The 24703-nt window shown below is 45.0% G+C and overlaps 2 protein-coding genes across 7 annotated transcripts in view; both read left to right on the top strand.

The window, feature by feature from the left end:
• The window catches only part of LOC140393479 (uncharacterized), a 74801-nt gene extending 65529 nt beyond the window's left edge, over positions 1 to 9272 (top strand). The window contains exons 6-8 of the mRNA XM_072479804.1: positions 207 to 306; positions 3781 to 3839; positions 7731 to 9272. Coding sequence (XP_072335905.1) covers positions 207 to 306; positions 3781 to 3823 — 143 coding nt within the window. The 3' untranslated portion in view covers positions 3824 to 3839; positions 7731 to 9272. The remainder of the gene's footprint in view (positions 1 to 206; positions 307 to 3780; positions 3840 to 7730) is intronic.
• Positions 9273 to 12502: 3230 nt separating this feature from the next.
• Positions 12503 to 24703, top strand: part of LOC140394280 (glucagon-like peptide 1 receptor) — a 62155-nt gene continuing 49954 nt past the window's right edge. The window contains exons 1-2 of one of the 6 annotated variants that reach the window (XM_072481360.1): positions 12503 to 13574; positions 19881 to 19980. In XM_072481360.1, the coding sequence (XP_072337461.1) occupies positions 13491 to 13574; positions 19881 to 19980 (184 nt within the window). In that variant the 5' untranslated portion in view covers positions 12503 to 13490. Of the gene's footprint in view, positions 13575 to 18040; positions 18535 to 19880; positions 19981 to 24703 lie in introns of those variants that run through there. The other 5 variants (XM_072481361.1, XM_072481362.1, XM_072481363.1 and 2 more) reach the window with 5 other exon arrangements.

Below are 24703 nucleotides of genomic sequence, written 5' to 3'. Positions count from 1 at the left end.
TGTTTGAAAGTCACAGCCAGACATGGCTTCAGTCATTTTAAAAGGTCATTGCCCATTTTTTAAAAGTTTAGGAAATAGCCATGCTAATAAATATATGTATTTCCTAAAAATATAGTGTTAAATCTTGGCCCCATTACAATATATTATAACATGTGAATCTATTTGGGAGACCTAATGACACATGTTGCTTTATTTTGTCTTACCAGAACAAGCTGTCCAGGAAACGCTAGATCACAACAGGGAGCGCTCAGAATTTATTAGAGTCAGACTTGCACCGCCTGCTCCACAACTTGAAACTCCACCAAGGTAAAGGTTTACATCGCACAATCACTAACTCGTATTATGTTTCTCTATCACCCTACAGTTTTGGACATGTCATAAATGGAGCTCTTCATAATGGCAGAATTCTCCACTGCAAGGCAATGGGCAAACTTTTATTTATAGTCACAGTTTTGATTTCTTCTGTTTATTATAGGAGAAAACCTGTAACTTGGTGTTCCATACATCAGCAGAACTTTAATTTCCCTTGGTCCATTCCCTGTGTGCACCATGCCCTGAAGGTGTTACTTAGAGTCATTCCATCCCATTGAATGCCCCTTGTGAAATCCTATTTATAAACAATGGGCAAAGTTCTAAGTTTGAGAAACTATGTTCTCCCTCCAGAGCTAAATTGTACAAAGGGAGAGAAAATCAGGAAGCGATTTCCAATCCTTCGTCATGCCAATGTGTGCATGACGAGGGTTGCAAGAGATTCCATAGGGAATCCAGCCATCTGGTCTTCATTTGAGCAAATGGGCCGAGAGAGAGGTCAGACAACTGTGCCCCCCCCCCGCACGCACACGCAGAATCCCTAAATAAAGAGACCTCTTAAATATGGTGACCCCCAGAAAAGAGACCCCTGTCAGGGGACCCCCCGGAAGAGAGACTGATCGTTGTCAGGAAGGCCCCCCAGAAGAGAGAGAGAACATGTCTGGAAGCTAGAAAGCATACCAGACGAAGGCAGTGGAAAAAAAAACTGCTTTAACACCCAGCGGCATGTTAATTCCTGAAAGAGAAAATCAGTCAGCTGTGTTTAAACCCCCTCAGATCTCTCTGATCTGCAAGCCATTCATTCATTTGTCTTTGATATTGATTTTACTAGGCTGCAATTGACAGCTTCCACACACCACAGCTGTCAGCATTGCTCCATTCACCTTTCTCACAGTTGAGTAAATCTGAAGTGCTCTAACCACAGTGTTTATAAACATCAAGGATTGACTACTGTCAATTTCTAGCTGACCACCAAAATCACTCAACTGTGAAGGGAGGTAATTGGAAAGCACTTCATTCTGGGAGGCTATCTGATAGGGGTCTCTCTCCTGGAGGGCTTACTGACCGGCATCTCTCTTTTGTAGGTCTTACTGACAGGGTCTCTCTCTCTTCTAGGGGGCTTCCTGACCGGGATATCCATATTTAGGGGGTCTCCTTTCTGGGGGGGGACTCCATATTTAGCGGGTCTCTTGATTTGAGGGTCCCTAATGGGGTCTCTTGATTTAGAGGGTCTCTGTGGGGTTCTCTTATTTGGGGGTCTCTGATGGGGGTGAGGTAGGCAGGTCTTGCATTGTGGGGGAGGGGGGGGGTGGCCCTCTGATGGACTTTGAGGACAATTCCCTTAAAGAGTTACCACATTTGCCCACCGCTAGGTCCACTGCGTTAGGGCCACGTTTGTCAGAACCAGTAGTAATTCTTGCCCAAATGATGCCCGGCCAGAAGACCGGAGAATCACATGAGCCCGGAGAATATGATGTCTGGCCCACTAAGCGGATACAAATAGGTCTTAATGACCCATGTGCATCCGCCCGCTGGCACGGGGCACACACCTCGATCCGGACGCCAACAGAGGGCTGGAGCATTGGAAACGAGGCAGCGTCCAACGCCAATCCCGTTTTCTTCACAACGCTGGATTTTCCGCTACCAGCAGAGAGAAGCGAACAACTTAGCCCAGTGCATATATGATTTCATTTCATGTAGTGTACAATAGCATTTTCATACCCGTGAATTCTCCTTCCAGAAGTTAAATCCAAATCTATTTTCTTGCTTCCTTGGATTCCCACGCCCGAGTTATTTGGCTGTGGTCAACTCTGGAGTCTTCAGCAGATAATCTATTTTTTTTAACATAGCCAGCAGAATGTAGTGTTTTGTTTTCCTTTTGAATGTACCTGAAAATTTCTATCTCTAATGAAAAAAAGGCGTGCATGAGATGTTGGGTGGCCCAAATAAGGAGCTGAAGATTGTGACGATTGGATGATTAGGAAATTGGTTTATAAATGTAGTGGGCAAATTAAGGGTTACAAGCCTGGGGTTAAGGGACGGCACGGTGGCGCAGTGGTTAGCACTGTTGCCTCATGGCCCTGGGTCACTGTCTCTGCGGAATTTGCACATTCTCCCCGTGTCTGCATGGGTCCCACCCCCACAACCCAAAGATGTGCAGGGTAGGTGGATTTGCCATACTAAAAACAATTTTAAAAAGTGCCTGGGGTTAGTGTGCTTTAGACAAAGGGAAGTCCCTAGAGAGTTAATGATTTGCAGCCTGCCTGTAGAGATACTCCTTTTCATCTTGGAAGAGATGAGGTCCGTGCTGGGTGGAGCTCAGAGACACAGAGTCAATTTGAAAAGCATTAGCAGGTTGGTGTGTTGGAAGAAGCTGAAAGAAAGTAATCTCTGATATGGCAATCCTTGTGGAATCACAAGATAAGCCATTTCCTTTTCCAGTGATACAGCTTAATAAGTGATAAGTTAACAACAGAGCAGCCTTGTCTGGAGTCAAGGAAAAGAATGAAACAACTCCTACAGTCCAAAGATGTGCATGTTAGGTGAATTGGCCACACTAAAATTACCCCTTAGTGACCAGGGACGTGCAGGTTAAGTTAAGGGGTTATAGGAAGAGGTTGGGGATGTGGGCTTGGGTGGAATGCTCTTTCAGAGGATCGGTGCAGACCCGATAGTCCAAATGGCCTCCTGCTGCACTGTAGGGATTCTATGAAGCAGCCATTTGAAGACCTCCAGATAGAGAATGAAGGGGTTCTCATAAGAGCCATAATCTGCTTTGTAATGCAAGTATCACTTTAGGTCTTGCTGTTTAAGCTGGATTGAGAGCTGTATGTGTATTTTCTTGTTGTTTAATGGGAAATTGAATAGTAGTTTTAAGGTGTATGTGTAAGCGGTTCTTTTTGGGTTTGAAGTTTAAAAGTTTAATATTGTAGTTATAATGAAGTGTTGTTTTAAAATAACCTAGCCCTATTTCTTCATGCAATCACTCCTGCAGCGAATCCTTTCCACACAGTCTTAAAAAAAATATATTATAATCTTTATTAGTGTCACAAGTAGGCTTACATTAACACTGCAATGAAGTTTCTGTGAAAATCCCCTAGTCGCCATACTACAGCGTCTGTTCTGGTACACTGAGGGAGAATTCAGAATGTCCAATTCACCTAACAGCACGTCTTTCGGGACTTGTGGGAGGAAACCGGAGCACCCGGAGGAAACCCACGCAGACACGGGGAGAACGTGCAGACTCCACACAGACAGTGACCCAAGCTGGGAATCAAACCCAGGTCCCTGGCATTGCGAAGTAACAGTGCTAACCACTGTGCTATTGTTGCGGTCCAGTATCCCAGCCACTGTTTGGGATCGAAATAAGATTAAGGGAGAGGTAGATTCTTGATATGATTATCCATTATAGAACTTTGTTCCTCTTTGTTGAAGTGCTATAAATCAGTGTGTGCGCTCTGTCTCTTACAGGGATGATGTGCTGCAGTATAAATACCCGCATTCCTCTGACTAGATTGGCTCAGTTTGGGGTAAGTTGCATTTCCAAACAAATAGTCAAATGCAACACATTCAATTTGACCCATCTTGTTTCTCTGAACCTAGCAATATTTTCTGGAGGAAGTTCACAAGTTGCCTCTCAGCTAATTATCAGAAGAAGATGTGGACTGGCTGAATTGTATAATAGTGAATTTTTCCGAATACCACCTTGGACTTGGCCTACGCTCAATTGAAGCAGCACAAAAACAGGCCATTCGTCATTTGAGCCAGTTAGTTTTTACTCAGCTAAGCTGCTGCACAGTGGCGGCGGAGAATTCACTATTCTAACTACTGTGTAATTGTAACCTTTTTCTGGGTTATTTCTTGGGGATGGGGCTGTTATATATCTTACTCACTGATGTCCTGGTTGAAAAGAAAAGATTTGCATTTATAGAGTACCTTTTATGGTCTCAGAACATACTTTTTAATTAAAGTTTTCATTTTATAAAACACAAAATAAATAAATCCAAACAAACAAAATACTATTACAAACCCCTACCCTTGAAACAAAAACCCCGTGGGCGGCACGGTGGTGCAGCGGTTGGCACTGCTGTCTCATGGCACTCTCCGTGTAGAGTTTGCACATTTTCCCCGTGTCTGCAGGGGTTCGTCCCCACAACTCAAAGATGTGCAGGGTAGGTGGATTGCCCTTTAATTGGGAATAAAAGAATTGGGTACTCTAAATTTATTTTTTAAAAATAAACAGAAACCCTAAACCATAAAACCTCCCCTCCCCCCGACCCACTGACTGTGACCAACGCCTGAAGATAAAAGACAAAGATTGTCACCTCTGGCAGGCCTGGGCCTAGAACCCACCCAAGACAGCCACCAACCTTTCCTCTAAGACGAGACACAGAAAACTCCTTAGTCCCAGTTAGATCCCTACCCCTCACCACCACCGCCCAACCTGAAAAACAAACTCCAGATACACAAACTCCCACCTCCCCCTCTCTCTCTCCTCCACCCTCGCCCAACCAAACAAATAAACTAGATTCACTGAACCTTGCCCAAGTAGGCCCAACAAGCCGCAGCCCCTTCTCCCATGCCAATTCCGTTCACTAGCTGAAACTTTACAGCTAGCAACGGTAACCCCACCCCCCACCCCCACCCAGTGTGTATGCTCAAAGAAAAATTATGCTCCCCAGCCCGTCCCAGCTACGGAAGAGTAACCAAAACCCAACACCATTACAGTACTTAAACTCTCACAGGGAGCCATGTATTTCCTGTACTGTTACCCAGACCACTACCCCTCGACAACTGTAGCCCCAAACATACACCAGATACAAACTACGAAACATCTCAAATCGACCCCTCCCAATCGTCCCCATTAAAGTCCCAATCAAATCCATTCAATCAAGCCCAAGTCCATGCTCCTTGACAAAAGCCTCCGCCTCCTCCGACTTATTGAAAAAAATTATATTTTTTCTACAAAGGATTACCCCCTGTAATCTTGTCATCAACCTTCTTCAGAGATTTCGACATATTTCAACCGACAAATTCCTTATCCCACACTATGGGCTGGTTTTGATGACGAAAATCTCCGGGTACCGGGATTAAAAAGTCCAAAAACAAAGACCATGGCAGGAACCACCTTATGTGCGACCTTCTCCTACTTGTCGCCACCAGAAGACCCCCATCTCAGAACATACTTGCTGAAATGTTGACACTATTGTAAAGTATTTGTATACAAGGTCCCACAATAAGCAATGAGGTAATGACCATATAATCTGCTTTAGTGACATTGGTTGGGGATAAATATTGACCAGGACATTGGGGAGAACTTCCTTTTTTGTCTTTAGAAGGTGCCAGAGGGTCTTTTACGTTTATCTGCGATGGCAGTTGGGGGCCTCAGTTTAAGACTCATTCAGAAAGCAAGCATCTTTAATAGCGCAGCACTCCGATCAGTTCTGTATTGGAGTGTCAGCTATATTTTGTGCTCAGGTCACTGAAGTAGGGCTTGGATCCAAAACTCCCTGATTCAGAAGTTAAAGTCTTACCCATTGAGGCACAGCTGACTCAATCAGCAGAGATTGGCCAAACATGTTAGCTACAAGTCTGCATGGGTTAACACTACAGAAGGAACTACGATTGGGCGGCGAACATGGCAAGGATCAGGAAATGGGTAGTAAGCGAGGGGTCAGTGTGGGAGCAGGTGGAGGCGGCATCGTGTAGGGGCACAAGTTTAGGAGCGCTGGTAATCGTACCTCTGCTGTTCACGCCAGCCCGGTACTCCACAAGCCCAGTGGTGGTGGCGGCTTTGGGGGTGTGAGGGGAGTGGAGGGAGCGTCGGTATGGACTCCAATTTGTGGCAACCACTGGTTTGTGCTGGGAGGTCTAGATGGGGGTTTTGGAGTTGGCAGTGAGCTGGGATTGAGCGGTTAGGGGACCTGTTCATTGACGGCAGCTTTTCGTGCTTGGAGGACTTGGAGGAGGAGTTTGAGCTGCCAGGTGGGAATGGGTTCCGCTATCTGCAGGTTAGGGACTTTGCACGGAGGCAGGTTTCGACCACTGTCTACCACCCCAGGGGATACAGGACAAGGTAGTTTCAAAAACGTGAGTGGGGGAGGGGAAGGTCTCAGAAATTTATAAAGAACTCGTGGAGTGGGAGGGAACCCAGATAGGGGAGGTAAAACGTAAATGGGAGGATGAGTTGGGCAAGGAATTAGAGGCGGGACTGTCTGAGGATGCCTTGAGTAGGGTTAACGCGTCCTCGTCGTGTGCCAGGCTCAGCCTGATACAATTTTTAAAAATTGCAAGAGTACCCAATTCATTTTTTTCAATTAAGGGGCAAATTAGTATGGCCAATCCACCTACCCTGCATGTCTATTGGTTGTGGGGGCGAAACCCATGCAAACACGGGGAGAATGTGCAAACTCCACATGGACAGTGACCCAGAGCCGGGATCGAACCTGGGACCTCGGCCCTGTGAGGCAGCAATGCTAACCACTGTGCCACCGTGCTGCCCCTTGCCTTATTCAATTTAAGGAGGTCCACAGGGTGCATATGACTGTGGCCCGTATGAACAGGTTCGTTGAAGGGGTGGAGTATAGGTGTGGGCGATGTGTGGGAGGGCCCAGAAATCATGTCCACATGTTTTGGGCATGTCCGAAGCTTAGAGGATTCTGACAAGGATTTGCCGATGTCATGTCCACGGTATTAAAGACAAGGGTGGCACCGAGTCCAGATGTGTGGTGATCTTTGGTTTGTCGGAAGACCCGGGAGTCCAGGGGACGAGAGGGCCTTTGTCTCCCTGGTAGACCAGAGACTGATCTTATTAGCGTGGAGGGACTCTGAGTCCCCCAAAATTGGGGGGTTGGATTAGTGTCATGGCCGGGTTTCTCATGCTTGAGAAGATCAAGTTCGCCCTGAGAGGTTCGACGTTAGGCTTTGCCCGGAGATGGCAGCCATTTATCGACTGCTTTGGAGAAAATTAAGCTGTCAGCAGATACGATAAGGGGGGGGTGGTTAGGGAAGGAGAGGGTAGGGGGATATAGTTGAGGCGGGATTATTGATTGGAGATGGGGGACTGGGGGACTGTGTGTGTAGGCCATGTTGGCTGGGTGTGGTTTGGGGGAGGGGGGTTATTTACTGTGTTATGTTTGCTTTTGAAATTGTTGTTAAAAAATTACAAATGCCTTAATAAAATGAAAAAAACACTACAAAGAGATGCACTTTTTCTAGGTGTTTCATTGGGAGGTCGGCAGAAGGAGATTGTAAGAATGGCTGCTGATGATAAATGTACAAGTATTTGGATCTGACCATCTTAGAGTTGGATCTGAATGCAAGGAAATATCTGGATCTGTGACCAGATCTCTAATTGTGATTGTGTTATGACAAAAGAGCTCACTCACCAGTAACATTAATCACCTGCTTTCTCTCTTTAGGTGGCTTTCCTGCTGTTGTGTCAATCTCTTAAGTGACTTTCGATTTTGATCTTTGAGGGTTCTGAACAGGCAGGAGTTGCTGTCTCGCTTAGTAGTCCTTGAACTTCCTAGATGCTGCCGGATTTGGGTCACCTTTCTATTTTAATTGAAAATATTACAATGGACAATAAGCACATGCATTTTAAAAGTATTTGCTAGGATGATAAATGTATTTTACTTGATGCGTCTTTGAACAGTCTTAATCTCCAGCAAGCTTGCGGTTGCACAGACCATGAAGATAATCCCACAAGCGTCACACCAGGTTCTCTGTTCTGCTGGCTGTTATTGTAAGATTTTGTTTAATTTCACATTGAAAAGTGAAGTGTTGAGGAATTTATACTCTTGACTGTTGCTTAGATTGAGACCTGTTAATTTGTTTAACTTAGCTAAGTGACCCTTTGCAACACTGGTGAAACACCTGCTGTATATGGTTTCCTTTTCTATATTATCTCCACTGTTTATATCTGACACGGAGTAAAAACAGTAATCCACATTGATACCGTTGACCCATGTAGCATATTTGTTTTCTAAATTTCAATTTTAACTTCTGATCAAACTCTTAAAATTGTACTGTCAATACCTTTGTTAAATGGAGTAAGTTTTAAAAAGTTAAAGGTGAATGTTAGTTGAAGCCCCCTCCCCCATCCCACACGCTGCAGCTCTCCACCCTGCCCCCTACACTTGGCACAGCGCCTCAGTAAGTTCCAATGTGCTCCAGCTGATTCTGCTTTTCCAGTTTAAGTTTCACCATCTTAAAAGGTTTAGTTCGTAGTTTTGATGATGGTAGCAAAACATTTAAAAACAAATCCCAAGTTGCTCATTCTGCTGGCACAGTTGACAGCTATCTCCTTACAGCACTATTTATCTCCCATGTTACCTCAACTGCCCTATGACGCTCTTCACTAGTGCTCATTACTGCATGCTTGAGTTTGCTCCTTTGCTCATTGTCTTTTTTTACACTATCAATGGTCTGACATTCGCTAGCAGTCAAATGATCAAGTTTGGTAGGTGTTGGTTGAGTTTGGCCCACTGCTGATTGCACAATGGGGAAGCGCATGGTTCCAGCAAACTAACCATCCAGTCCAACCAGTCTGAGTTGCATTAATGCAGAAGCCTGCTATTCACCCTACCACACGGGGACAATAATGGACTGCTGGTCTGTGGCGAGTACTCTGCCCTGGTCACTGTCAGATCGCGATCAGTACAAAAACTCAGCGAGTGGGAGGAATTTTCTGACTTTACAGACCTCTCTTCATATTTGGAGGATCACAAAGTGATATTCTTTGAAAAATTCGACAACATGCCTTCTGGAATTTTCTGTCCTTATCGAAGACATTTGTAGGCATCGTCCACTAGAATATCCAGTATCTAATACACCAGCCCCCAACTCCAGATTCTGCAACCATCAGCCACCTTGACCAGAGGCTGGGGTCAATGGTGATATTGGAGCAGCCAATAAAGGAGAAAAAGTGAGGATAATAAATAAATCTTTTAACAAAAATATGTCCCCTGTCTGCTCTTTGTTTTTCTTTCACTCTAACTGTGCAAGCAAGGAGTGAATCATTCAATTTCAGGCTTGCATATATAATTGGCAGAATTATTCTCTCTACTTTGACCAGTTAGTTTAAGTGGAATTTCAGAAATCCACCTCCAACATGTCGTTTGCACAGTGGCTGAATGTTGAATGTAGGGTGTTTAGTGAACCACGGCAAGGAGGAAAGGTCCCTGCTTTTGCCTTGTTCTGTGTTTTAACTCCCCTCATTTCCAGGATACTTTCTGTGTAAGAACAGTGGACGAAATTCAGATTGACAGCTCAAAACATTCTTGGACACTTTAAAAGACATCCCAGAGCCCTTGCACCTTTTTAGCATAATCTGCTCATTGAGTTCCTACTGACCTAATTTGCATATATCTGAGGGAGAGTCATTAGCAAAGTAGCTCGACGGTTTTCTAACACTACTGCTGTACCTTGGCATGTTACACACAGAGACCGGATCAGCTGAGGCATTCCTGATACAAGTCTGAAGGGCTTCATATTTGGATTTCTGCAAGTAGCGGTGCTGAGAGACAGCAGTATCATCCACCAACAATTCTTAGGCACCTTGATCTTTGTCAACCTCATCATCATCCGCTTCCTCCTTGTTTGCCAATTGAATCCATAGAATCCCTACAGTGCAGAAGAAGGCCATTTGGTCCATCGAGTCTGCATCAACCCTCCAAAAGAGCACCCTATCTTGGCCCAGTCCCCCGCCCAATCCCCGTAACACTCTTTGTCAAAATCATCCAGAATCAAAACATTATTTCCCTTCTCTCTCCACAGATGCTGTCAGGCCTGCTGAGATTGTCCAGTATTTTCTGTTTTTGTTTCAGATTCCAGCATCCACAGTAATTTGCTTTTATCGCCGGAATTTGAACTCAGGTCCCCGGCACTGTGAGGCAGCAGTGCTAACCACTGTGCTGCCCACGTGGCATACAGCAATGCTGTAATAGATTTACATCTAAAGAAGTTCATTCTTCTTCTGTGACTTGGTGTCAAGTGTAGCTACCCTCTCACCAACTAGTTCTGTACAAGTGAAGATACAAATAAAACAAAAATTGCCACAGCATGTATAAGGATACTAGAGTGTAGTGAAAGAACTTTGTCCGCTTGCTTTCGTACTTGTTTGTTTTCCAGACTGCTGCTAACAAATGCAGGCTGAACTGGGAGTTTAACATCAAGGCAGTTTGTCTGCTGATCAGTTTATTGACATTAAAATGGACAGACCTAAGAAAGCAATGTGTAGCGCCCTCTAGAGGTCACTGGAAGGAAGCAGTGTGCAACTAAGGTCTCAAGTTTAAATAACATGCCTCCCTAAAAGGACATGGCTGGAAATTAGCAAAGCTTCAACTGATGCATTTAAAACCGGTGGTGTATTGCTTCAGTAGGCAGTAGATGTACTCAACGAATCAATTTCAGTTTAACAAAGATATATAAAATTTGAAAGACTATCATTTTGGACTTTATTCACTTTTTGGCAAGGGTGAGGGTTGGAGCAAAATGCTCGAGAGGAAACTGCCTCAAAAACGAGACGATATGCATGAATTAAAACTCCTTGGGCTGCAAAATGGATCTTGAGAAATTGATTCACTGATGTATTAAAACTTGCTTGGACAAGGATATCAAAAACATTATGTGGAGATGCCGGTGTTGGACTGGGGTGAGCACAGTAAGAAGTCTTACAATACCAGGTTAATGTCCAACCGGTTTGTTTCAAATCACTAGCTTTCAGAGCACTGCTCCTTAGGTGAATCGGAGCAGTGCTCCGAAAGCTAATGATTTGAAACAAACCTGTTGGACTTTAACCTGGTGTTGTAAGACTTCTTACTGTGATCAAAAACATCAGAAAGTTTGTTAATGATATTTAACCAGAGCCACTGCAAATAACAAGAAAAATATGGTAAAATATTTTACCAATACAAACCAGAGTAGTGCAAATAATAAAGGCACAATGTCAGAATAAATGAGAATCTGATTAAGTAAATCCAGTGAAGTAACGCGTGTTCTGCATCTCTGGTTGGTTTTGTGAGCCATGCCTGACATAGATCCTATTGTTTTGCTAAGAAATTAGACATACTGCAAAATAGAAAGAAACCATTATCGTACTCCACTTATCTGTTTGTTCCCTTCCCTCTTTGAAGCAACTTCCTTTGTAAAAACACAATTTCTGCACTCTGCTTTCACACAATTTGTGACAGGGAATTCCAGTGTCTGACCTCTCATTTAATTATTTTTGAGATTATTTTAAATTAGTGCCTTCTCATTACTGTCTTACAAACCAGTGGAGGCAGTCTTTTATTATTTCTCAATCCTGGAAACTGAATTATGCCTGACTTCATCTTGGCTCTACTGGAAAATAAATCCAGCTTCTCAGATTACCCTTTAGAATTATGATGCAATTTCTCTCAAGTCCCAGTCATTCTACACAGCATCTTCAGTATTGCTTTTAAAAAATATATATTTATTCAAAAAAAATCTCATTAATCAAAACAATCCAAAATAAACAGAAATACACAACAGAAGAGAGAAACAAAAAACCAAAACACACACAACACCTAATTAACTTTAACTAGCCTAAACCTCCCAAAACAGCTGACAGTGACTAACTCCTTAAAGAAGGGTATGAATGGCTGCCATCTCAGGTAGAACCTCTCCATCGACCCACAAATGGGGTACTTGACCTTCTCCAAATGCAGAAATGACATGAGGTCACCCAGCCAAGCCGAGGCACTGGGCGGAGACTCCCACCCAAGCAGAATTCACCTCCGGGCTGTTAGCAAAGCAAAGGCAAGGACATCTGCTTTCATCCCACACTGTGCCAAATCCAACGGCGAATCCGACACTCCAAATATGGCCACCAGCGGACATGGATCCAAATTTACACAGTATCTGCGACCTGGTGTTAGAGAAAGAAGCCTGGAGGCCTATCAACTCGGGACAGGACCAGAACATAAGTATATGATTAGCTGGCCCTAGAGCAGTGCTCACATTTATCCTCAACCTCAGCGAAAAACTCACTCGTCCTAGCTCTGGTTAGGTGCAACCTATGCAAAACATTGAATTGAATCAGACTCAGCCAAGCCATGAAGACGTGGAGTTGATAATGTGCAGGGCTTCAGTCCACCCCCCACCCCCCCCCGTTAACAATGGGACCCAATTCCCCCTCCCATATTGTCCTCAATAAACGGAACATAATCCATTGAAAGGATATGGCCATATATGTCCAAAATAGATGCTCCATTAGGCCTAGCCATGGACAGAATCGTCTTCAACAGGGAAGGGGGAGGAAAGCTTTGTGTGAAAAATCACGAATTTGAAAAGACTGGGACCAGGCAGTTGGAATTTCTCAGCTAACTCCTGAAAACTCGCAAACCTCCCCATCACAAACATGTTCCCAAACCTCTCCAAACCATTCCCTTCCCAAGACTTGAATGCCGAGTCCAAACCAGCCAGTATGAAAAGGTGGCTTTTGCAAATGGGGGCTAGCAAAGACGGACAGGAGCTTGAAATGTTGCCAAAACTGCTTCCAAATTCTCAGGGTGGAGAACACCACTGAATTTGAGGAGAATCTAACCATGGAAAGCATTGATTTTGTATGTTTGATAATTAGATAATGTACAAGTTCAACCTCACCTTCTTGCTTTCTATTCTATGCCTCAATACAAAACCATGAATGTATACCTATGCTGCTATCTTAAATGACCTATGGAGTCCAGTGCTTAAATGTGAATGCGCTGGACTCCATTCCATAGCCTGTTCCCGCCGGGGGGATGCTTTGAATTAGATTGGGTGATTACTTACATGTGCTTCTTTATTGATTATTGCAAATCACCTTGATGTACTTGACAGGTTGACCTCCTTATTGATTGAACATCGGGTTTCACTGGTCAGGAGCAGTGAGTCCAGTATGGCACATCTACAGTGTGGAATTAGTGAATGTGCTTGAAGGGCTGGCATGGAGCCAATAAAGGTGTGCTCAAAATACAACAGATTTCCAGTTCTTCTGACATGCCAGCTTAGATTCTGGCCATGCCTTAAGGGTGGTACTCTGACTGTCCCACCCCTTTGCTGTCCTCTTTCATTTCCCCTCCCTGTATTCATGAATCAGTTAGCGCCACTGTGTCCTCCGCCTGATGTTCCTCAGTTGAAGTGAGTGGATACAGCAGGGAGTAGGGTTTAATAGCATGGGATGGATGAATAGACACTGGCCCTATCTCCGCTTTCTTCTAGCATTCACTCTTTTCTTCCAGATTGCAGCTCCTGAACAGGTGAGGATGTTTAAATATCCACTAAGCGACAATATGATGGGGGAAACTGACATCACCTGAAAAATTGCTGGGGAAATAATTGATCTGTTTAATTTTTCTTGCCTGAACAGAACTATGCAGAGAGTTGATCGTAGCTCACAGTTTTATTTTATTTTATGGTTGAGTTTTACACATATTCATATTCCTGACTTGTGGAGAATTCCATAATTGCATTAACATTTCCAGGACTACAGAGTCTCTATTGTTAACAAAGAATCCAGGTATTTAAAGGTTCAAATGTGATTTGTATAATCAGTTTCACTCTTAAATATTGTCACAATTTCACATCCTGGAAGTAGCTGTCGGTGATATTAGTCGGGCCTCGCTTAACACATTTGTCTGACATTCCTTTGTTGTTTACTTTAGTGCATTAAGGTATTCGCCTGATTCCAATAAACTGCCTTGAGCTGCTATTGAAACGGCAACAAGAGCAACTTTATATATGAATATTTTACAATTGAACTTGCTCATATCAGCAGCAATGATTTGTGGACATGTGTTTAAAAGTTAATGGGGTAGAATTTCAAATTGTCAGCTGGGTATAAAACTGATGATGCAGGGCAGCCAATTGTTTTGCAATCCACCCGATTTTAATTTCCAAATTCAAGGGGAATGGAAGTCAGATGTACACTGGATCCCAATTGTCAGTTTAGGACAAATATGGACCATAATGAAAGAAAAAATGCTGGAAAATCTCAGCAGGCCTGGCAGCATCTGTAGGGAGAGAAAAGAGCTAACGTTTTGAGTCCAATGACTCTGTCAAAGCTCATTTGTCAAATATGGACTATGCCAGGGGATGAACCCAAGTTGGGTCAGGTGTGCTAGACTACTACCCAGCACAGAGGTGTTGGGGGAAAGCAAAGGAACATTAAGCTATAAAAAGAGGATTTTGTTTTGAAATTTAGAGTACCCAATTATTTTTTTTCCCGATTAAGGGGCGACCCTGCACATCTTTTTGGGTTGCAGACACGGGGAGAATGTAAATGCCACACGGACAATGACCTGGGGCCGGGATCGAACCCAGGTCCTAATACAGAGAAGGAAAGTTCTGAGTCCTACACTTAGTCTGAACGGAGTTAGGTTTGTGAAAGGAGTGTAACAGATGGGCTGAATGGCCTTTTCTTATGTCATGCTTAAATGTTTGTGCATCTAACTCGATCAGAGCAACCCTGAGTGTGTTATTGGACATGCATGATAAAAATCTAAAAGGTACCAACTCTTGGTAAATCTCTTGAGGTGAAGAAATGATCCAGGTGTTTTTTGATGTGCAGGGTGAAATAATTCAACACATTTGTCATTACTACACTGTGATTAGTAAATATTTAATTGATGAATGCACCAGAACACACAGAACAGGAGCAAAGCATGAATGGCCACGTTATAACTTTGGCAGTTCCGGAATATTATATTGAATTGGGGACCTTGAGCTTTTTAAACAAGGGACGACGCTAGCAACTTTAATTTGACCTTTGACTCCCTGTAAAATGGGAAATATGATGGAATGTTCCCTATAAATGTAATGTGAGTCTTACAGGTTGGTATGTAATTGAGGGGTTCGAGAGGTTTATATATAGAATAACATACCCAGGAGTAAGTTACAGGCTGAAATCTAATCAAGGGATTTATATATAGAATAACAGATACTTGGGGAGTGAGTTACAGGCTGGAATCTAATCAAGGAGTTTGGGGTTTTATATATAGAATAGCATACCTGGAAGTGAGTTAGCAGCTGAAATCTGAGCAAGGGGTTCTGGGGTTTTATGTAGGATCCTGTTGGGACCATTAATGTCAAAAGGAGAAATCCGTATACCCAGTTGACAGATCTATGCCACAAGATTCCCCCCCCACAAGAGTTCCATTATCTTATGAAATCTTAAAGGTTTATTCATTTTTTTCTGGGACCAACTCAAAGGTATGCCACAGCATTTCGGAATTTAATTCTCCCCAATGTTCCGGCTATTTTCCAAGGTAATATTCTGTGGGGATCCTCTTGTTAGCTTTTGGATATACAATCCTCCACCTTTTCTTTAATATCTCCTGATTGTGGATGCCTCAACTCCTTGTTCGGGTTGCAGGCAGTTATTCAACTGCCTTCCCACGATTTTCTAATTGAACTCCGCTGATCGTTTTCTGCCACAAGACTCTGTGAGGATCACTGTATATTTCTTCCACTCGCTGCAAGCTAGAGAAAATCTTCAAGCTGTCATTCCTTCACAAAATCCAAACTGATATAAAGCTTTATCCACATTCCACGTGGTGAACGATAAAATTAGTATTTTCTCTGTATAGGGTGAAGGCCTGACTAACATTTATTTTCTTTGACTCTCAACTCTGAGAGTTGCAACCTGCACAAGGCCAAATCTGCAATTGCTTTTGTTCCCAAACTGAACTGTTTGCTTCTGTCAGCAAAGCCACATGGATAAATTAAACAAAAGGATCTTCTAACCAAGGTTTCACCCTGAATCACTACCTCTGTGGCAACAAAGAATGCTTTGGGTGGTTCAAATAAAAATGCGAATTATTTATTTTACCTTCAACACAACTCTGATTCTAAATCCATATGAATAATTTATATTTCTCATAGAATTAGGGCTGGATTTTTCGGCCACATCCACCGCAAGATTGCCACAGACAGGATGGGGACTATGTGCAGGCCTATTGACTTCGGGCGGGAATCTCCAGTCACGAGGCGGGCAAGGCTGAAGAATCCCGTTCATAATTATCTTCTCTCCAGACTCCCTGATTCCATTACAAGCTTGGAGATGATCATTCGTTGTTCAAGCTTTTCCACTATCAATTCTGACCTTGCAAGATAAACAGACTACCTTTTAAGTGCAATAAACACAGGCTTGTTTGAGTTTCATTTACATCAGATTTTTAAAATATATATATTCATTAGGATTTTAGATGTTGGCGCAACATAATTACAAAATAATACCATACATAAAAAAGATGCAAAGAAATGCCTTAACATACATGGGCACAGGAGAACAATAGCACAACTGGCTACAACCATTATAAGAAATTCAGATAAATTTCCCTTTAGATCGGGTGCACGCCAACATGTAATTCCCTCAGTCCCAGTAGCACCACAGGCATCTCCTTCGGATATCAGACCCAGCCACACCCATGTAGAAGCCAAGAGCAGATTAGTCATGCTCAACTAAAGTCATAGCGTCATACAGCACAGAAAGGGCCTTCCGCCCATCGTGTCTGTGTTGGCCAAAAACAGCCACCTAACTATTCTAATCCCATTTTCCAGCACTTGGCCTATAGTCTTTTATGCCTTGGGATCGCAAGTGCACATCTAAATACTTCTTGAATGTTATGAACTCGCAAAAACATAGTTGTCCCCATGCTCGCATCATGTGACCCCCGAACAGAGAAGCTTTTACCTGTTTCGCAACCCTATGTCCCCATTTTTCTACAGTTAAAACTTTAATTACTAAAACTAAAATTTATGTTCTAAAATATATAGAATTCCTGCATTGTGGAAGAAGACCATTCAGCCAATTGAGTGCACCAACCCTCTGTAAGAGCACCCTACCTGGGCCCACCTCCCCACCCTATCCCCATAACCCCATCTAACCTGCACATCTTTGGACTGTGAGAGAAAACCGGAGCACCCAGAGGAAACGCACACAGACACGGGGAGAAAGTGCAAACTCCACACAGACAATCATCCAAAGCCGGGTCCTTGGCACTGTGGCTAACCACTGTGCCACCATGCCGCCCTTGTGAATGATGAACTAGATATTGACAATAATAGATAACATGTCCAGGAGTGAGTTGCAGGCGAGATCTAAATGGGATATTCAGGGATTTACTTTTGTATATCAGATACCTCCGCGTAAGTTACTGGCTGGAATCTTAAGCAAGAAGTTCAGGAGGTTTATATATTTAGAATAACGGATATCTGGGAGTGAGTCACAAGGTGAATCTAATCAAAAGGTTTAGGGTTTTGTATCTCGAATAGCAGATACCTGGGAGTGAGTTACACACGGGAATCTATTTGAGGGGTTTGCTGAAGTGTTTATGTATAGAATAACCAATATTCAAGTGTGAGTTACAGGCTGGAATCTAATTAAGGATTTTGTGTGGTTTATATGTAGAATGATAGGGACCCAAGAGTGAGTTAGAGCCTGGAATCTAATCTGGTTATTTGGATGAGTTGTAAAAACCAGGCAAGAAACCCCAACAGAATCTATCTGGACTAAAGCATCATCTTCATCCTTCTGGACCATTTTCCACTCATTTTCTCTTTGTTTGATTTTGATATTTTTTCTATCTCAGTAAACCTCTCTACTATTTCCACTGAATGACTAAACACAAGTTATTCATTTCCAACATACATCCTGCTGGGCAAAGCTCATCAGATCACTTGTGTCTAACTGTGCCCGTCACACACTCACTTCTTCACTATATTAGACTCTCTACCTTTACATCTCTCTGAACTAATTCTCTTTCACACTGCTTCTCGAAGAGCCAGTCTGCAGACTATTGCAGTGGGTGTTAGTTTCTGCTTCATTCTCATCATTCCCGGGGAAGTGAGTGAAGTGTTCTGCAGAGTGAGGGCCAAAAGGATTTCCAGCTGCAGGTGGAGCCTGTGTGTTACCGGTTTGGACTGGAGTCTGTGCCCCTGGTGTTTTGGGCACTTGTTTACGGGGGAGCTGCATTCAAGTTATTGATTTTGCTTTTGGCAGCAGGAACCGCGTGAGCTTGTTTGGCTGTTTGCCAAACATCCGTGCAACAGGGTCTCTAACCTTTCGGCTCCAGGGCCTCTGTCAAAGAGGCTGGAGACGGGACACAAGTGGAACGTAGCTTTGGCTGAGGACAGAGTGAGATGTCTGGTTTGGAGGCTGTGACTGGTGAGGTATTCTTGACCATTATTATTCTGCTGCAGCCCTTCAGTAAAGTACAAGTGAGCAACGACATTATCACCTTGTGTAAATGTTATTGGGTAATCTGTAATTAAATGAGGTAGGCCCAGGATCTGGCACAGATCAAGGTCCACAAGAACTGAAGAGTGCTGACACCAGGTTGCTGGTGATCTTGCCAGAATTTAATAAAAACACAGCCGTCCAGGAGGATGGATGTTAGATTCAGCTGGAGAAACAGGTTAAATGGAGCAAAGTGCTGTGAGAAGGAGGATATAAAGCCCCTTATGTATATTGCACTCTATATGTAAAGGGCACATGAGGAAGCTATGCCTGAGTGAGATGGAGACCGAGTATTAGCGAATTAGGTTCACATGGGAATTCAGTGCAGGTTGGGATACATAGGAATTATTTGAAGTTAATTAAGTACATAATTAAATTAAGTTAACTAAATAACCTAAGTAACAATGGCAAGACAGGTGTTATGTTGCAGCTGTGGAATATGGTCAGTCCCACCATCCCAGGAGTCAGTCTAGTAAACCTTCGCTGCTCTTCCTCTATAGCAAGAACATCTTTCCTCAGATAAGAAAACCAAAACTGCACACAATATTCGAGGTGTGGCCTTACCATGGCCCCGTATAATTGCGGCAAGACATCCTTGCTCCTGCACTCAAATCCTTTTGCTATGAAGGCCAACTTACCATTTACCTTCTTTGCCACCTGCTGCACCTGCTTGCTTACCTCAGCGACACCGAGGTCTTGTTGCACATTCCCCTCCCTCAATTTATAGCCATCCAGATAATAAATAATCTGTCCTCCTGTTTTCGCTGCCAAAGGATAAACTCACATTTATCCACATTATACTGCTCTGTCATGCATTTGCATTTGCATCTTATGGAATAGCGGAGCAGGCTCGAACAGTCAAATGGCCTACTTCTGCTCCTGTTTCATATGTTTGTATTTTTATAAAACAATGATTTTAGCAAAGCCAGAATATCTCAGGGGAAACTTCAGAGTGCCGGGACACAGGGTCACCGCTAGCCCACCAGCCTTTGGGAGTTTGCATCTTTCTGATTGGGGCAAAATGCAGTAGCAACCTAGAGTGACACCTGGAACACATTCGCTCATACTGACTTTCAATTCCACAGCTGCAATTAAAAATGTCTTGTTGCGCTGCTTTCACATGCTGAATTTTAACAGATCTGGATTGGCATGAGTTAGCCTGAATGTTCCCCATAGAATTGAAGAATTCCCAGGTGTTTGCCATTTACATTTAAAGTTTCAAGACCTAGGAAGACTCTGGCCATATGCTCCAGTGCAATAGGATATCTCAGTGCTGATTGTCCCTGGATACAATATCCCTTTCACAGTGTTGCTCTTGCTTTCCCAGAGTGCCACATACTCTCTGTTTGAAGACACAGTTCAGAGATGGAGGCTGTACCGCAACGAATGCTTTGAGAATGTGCTGTCTCAGCCGTATTCCCTAACAGGTACCATCACTTCAACATCACAGCTGTACACCCACCCAGATCAAAGAGCTCTCATTGTTCACTTTCACTTTTCATTTTTTTTTTCAGATTCCCCCCGTTTGTTGCTCAGAGTTCCAAATTTACATTTTTTAATTCATTCTTTCATGGGATGTGGGCATTGCTGGCAAGATTACCATTTATTGCTGATCCCTAATTGCCCTTGAGAAGGTGGTGGTGAGCTGCCTTCTTGAACCGCTGCAGGCTATGCTGTGTAGATACACCCACACTGCTGTTAGGGAGAGAACTCCAGGATTCTGACAGTGAAAGAACGGTGATATACTTTCAATCTTTAACCTGCATATGGATTGGACGAATCCAAAGATGTGCAGGTTAGATAGATTGATCATGTTAAATTGGCCCTTAGCGTCCAAAGATGTGTAGGTTAGATGGGGTTACGGGGATAGGTCAGGGGAGTGGGCCAGGACAGGATGATCTTTAAGAGGATTGGTGCAGACTCGGTGGGCTGAATGGCCTCCTTCTGCAAAGTAGAAATTCTATGAATCAAATTGGTCACAGTACAATAGAGGAGGAATGTTTGGAAAGTGTACGGGATGGTTTTCTGGACCAATATGTTGAACCACCAAGAGAACAGGCCATCTTGGACTGGGTATTGTGCAATGAGAAAGGATTAGTTGGCATTCTGGTTATGAGAGAACCGTTGGGGCTGAGCGACCATAATATGGTAGAATTCTTTACCAAGGTGGATAGTGAGGTAGTTGATTCTGAGACCAGGGCCCTGAACCTCAATAAAGGTAACTATGATGGTATGAGGCATGAGTTGGCTATGATGGACTGGGAAACTTTACTGAAAGAAGGGGACTTCCGATGACGACATGTAGGTGGAGATCGCATATTGGGTGACTCCCGCTAGAGCTTTTGTTTTTTTGGCCCTTTCCACCCAGTTTTGGGGGGAAATTTTATATAAACAGTCTCCAGTAAAGTTGTGGTAATTAGAGGATGTCGAAAACCTATTGAAGAATAAGTGACGAGAAAGATCGAGCGCTAGTCCAACTGAGAACTCGAGTTCGGTAAGGAGTGATGTGAGAGGAACGATGGTGGGAGCAAGCTCGCTGGGTGTGGCTGCATCCATTATGGTGTCTGGCCGAGGCGATGGCGATGGAGTTTGATCGGCACTTTGCCAAGCATTTTGAGCTGCATGGAAAGGAGATGATGGGAACGCTCAAACAGTTGGTGGGCGATACGTTGGCCCCGATAAAGGAGGCTCTTGGAAAGATGTCGACGGCGGTGAGCAAGGAGAGGTGTTGAAGGGTGGAGGAGGCATTGTTGCAGCACAGCAACCAGTTCACCTCGGTAGGTGAGGAGCTGCGGAAGGTGGAGGAGAGTAATAAAGGACTGAGAGTCAAAGTGGAGGACCTGGAGAACACAGTAGCAGAATATTCAGATCCTAGGACTGTCTGAGGGGCTGGAGGACCGGAGGCCAACAGAGTACTTTATGGGGATGTTTTGGGGCTCCCTCTTTGAGCCTGAATAAGGCTCATTGGTCGCTCCGACCAAAGCCAAACGTGAATGATCCACCAAGAGCTGTGATAGTCTGCTTTCACAGCTTTCAGATGAAGGAGAGGGCCTTGAGATGGGCCAAGCAGAATCGGGAGGTGAGGTAGGAGATAGTGGTATTCGTATATACCAGGACATCATGGCGGAGCTGGCAAGCTGATGGGCAGCCTTTAACAGGTGAGGTGTGAATGGTGGGGGGATGGGGGGGATGAAGAGAGGAGTGGTTTCGAGAGGAAGTGTTTTAGGGGTTACTGGGAAGGGGGAGGGGTAGCTGGCTGTTGGGAACTCGGATTAGAGCCTGGCCCCACTTGTGGGGTGGGTCAGGGGGCCATCATTATGGCTGATGGGGGAGGGGGGGGTTAGAGACCCCCCAGTCCAAATGGTAATGTGGAACGTACGGGGGTTGGTTGCACCAATGATACGGGTGAGAGTCTTCTCGTGTTTAAAGAGCTTGAGAGCCAATGTGGTGCTGTTGCAGGAGACCCATCTGAGAGTGAAGGACCAGATTAGGTTTCGGAGGGGTTGGGTGAGCCAGGCGTTCCACACGGGCTTTAATAGCAGGGCCTGGAGGGTAGCGGCATTAGTGGGTAAGAAAGTTCAGATGGAGAAGGTGGTGGCGGATCGGGGGGGGGGGGCAGATATAGTAATGGGTGCTTTGGAATGGAGGTTGGTGGTGTTGGTTAGTGTGTATGCCCTGAATTGGGATGATGCAGGGTTTATGACAAGGATGTTGGTCGCTATACCAAGTCTGGACATGCATAAGTTGGCAGTGTTTATGAAGGAGATGGGGGGGATCGGTCCTTGGAAAGAGCACCCTACTTAAGCCCACGCCTCCATCCTATCCCAGTAACCCCACCTAACCTTTTTGGACACTAAGGGCAATTTAGCATGGCCAATCCACCTAACCTGCACATCTTTCGACTGTGGGAGGAAACCGGAGGACCCGGAGGAAATCCACGCAGACACGGGGAGAATGTGCAGACTCCGCACAGACAGTGACCCAAGCTGGGAGTCAAACCTGGGACCCTGGAGCTGTGAAGCAACTGTGTTAACCACTGTGCTACCGTGCTGCCCTATTCTGGTTGTTAGTAATGTACTCACCTATGACCTCTGATGTTTTCTGGTAGAAGACCTTGTTGGCCAAGAAGTCAGTGTCCAACCTCCACGTGGGGCATTGGGCACGGCCCGTCTCCCACCTCACATCCATGTAACGTGGAGCGTGATCGGAGATGACTCGTGGAGTATTCCGCTCTTAATATTTCTGGAAACACCGATTTCTCCACTGCAAAGAAGTCGATACAGGTGTATACCTTGTGTACTGGTGAGAAGAACGAGAATTCCCTCTCACCTGGGTGTAGAAACCACCATGGGCCCACTGCCCCCATCTGCTCCATGAACGTTCCCAGTTCCCTAGCCATGCCTGTCTTTTTCCCTGTTTTGGGGTTTGATTGGTCGGTCGATGGGTCCTGTACACAATTAAAGTCTCCCCCCCAATGATCAGTCAGTGTGTGTCGATGTCAGGGATTTCCATCATAGTCATTTTTTAAAAATAAATTTAGAATACCCAATTCATTTTTATCCAACTAAGGGGCAATTTAGCGTGGCCAATCCACCTAACCTGCACATCTTTGGGTTGTGGGGGTGAAACCCACGCAAACACAGGGAGAATGTGCAAACTCCACATAGACAGTGACACCATGGTCTTTTTTATGAAGTCCGTATTGTCCGAGTTGGGAGCGTGCACATTTACCAGAACTACCGGTGCCCCGTGTAGTTCACCGTCGGCCATGACGTACTGTCCTCCTGGGTCAGTGACCGTCCTTATCGCCGTAAACGCCGTTCTCTTACTAATCAGTAAGGCCCATAAAGTACTCTGTTGGCTTCCAGCCCCTTAGCCCTCGTCCCGTAGCAAGAATGGTATGTCTGTCCCACCCAGCCCTTTCCTGCAGTGGGTCCTTCTCCCTCAGGTGTGTCTCTTGCAAGAAGACTATGTCAGCTTTCAAACTTCTTGGGCGGGACACTCCGACCCCCAGCCGGGTCGGAGAATCGGCGAGAGGCGGCGTGAATCCTGCTCCGCCGCTCCAACGTCGGCTGCCGAATTCACCGGCGCCGGTTTTTTGGCGGGGGCGGGGATCGCACTGGACGGGCGCCGTTGGCAGTGGACCCCCCGGCGATTCTCCGGACCCCGATGGGCCGAGTAGCCATCCATTTTCGGCTCCTCCCTCCGACGTGGATTAGACAAGGTCCATACCAGCAGGACCTGGCTCTGAGGGAGGCCTGCGGAATCCTCGGCGGGAGGAGGGTGCGGGGGGAATCTGGCCCCACCGATCTGTGGGCGGGCCTGTGCTGTGGGGGCACTCTTTCCCTCCGCGCCGGCCTGTGTAAAGCTCCGCGATGGCCGGCGCGGAGAAGAAATCCCCTGCGCATGCGCAGGGATCACGCCAGCGGTTCTGTGCATGCGCCGGCCGGTGGAGGCCCTTCAGCGCCGGTTGGCGTGGCGCAACCTCTCCAGCTCCGGCCTAGCCCCGGAAGTGCGGAGGATTTCCGCACCTTCCGGGCGGCCCGACGCCGGAGTGGTTCACGACACTCTTGGGCGCCGGTACGGCCCGCCCCGCCGGTTGGGGTAGAATCCCGGCCCTTAAGTGGGCAAGATAGAGCAGCGCAGTGGTTAGCACTGCTGCCTCATGGCGCTGAGGTCCCAGATTCAATCCCGGCTCTGGGTCACTGTCCGTGCGGAGTTTGCACATTCTCCCCGTGTTTGCATGGGTTTCGCCCCCACAACCCAAAGATGTGCAGGGTAGTTGGATTGGCCACGCTAAATTGTCCCTTAATTGGATAAATCTTCATCCCAATTATTTAAGGAAGTGGCCCCAGAAAAAGTAGATCTATCGGTAGTCATTTTCCAAAATTCTTTGTTTTATTTTTTAAAAATATTTTTATTCTCCTTATTTTCCACTTTTTCATCCAATATGCACCCAACAAAAGATAACCAACAATAACAAATACAATAGCAATCCCCCAAACTGCATCCCCTTCAACATACAGACCCAAACCACCACCCCCTACATCCCCAGTACAAAACAAGAAAGACCAAAAGAGAATCCATGATCATCCCATACATGGTGAACAATAAACAATACACTCCCCCCCCAAGCCCCTCTCCCCCCAA

This window comes from Scyliorhinus torazame, chromosome 17, assembly GCF_047496885.1.
Source record: "Scyliorhinus torazame isolate Kashiwa2021f chromosome 17, sScyTor2.1, whole genome shotgun sequence".
In the NCBI taxonomy this organism is placed as follows: domain Eukaryota; kingdom Metazoa; phylum Chordata; class Chondrichthyes; order Carcharhiniformes; family Scyliorhinidae; genus Scyliorhinus; species Scyliorhinus torazame.
This window is presented reverse-complemented; position numbering and strand designations above follow the sequence as displayed.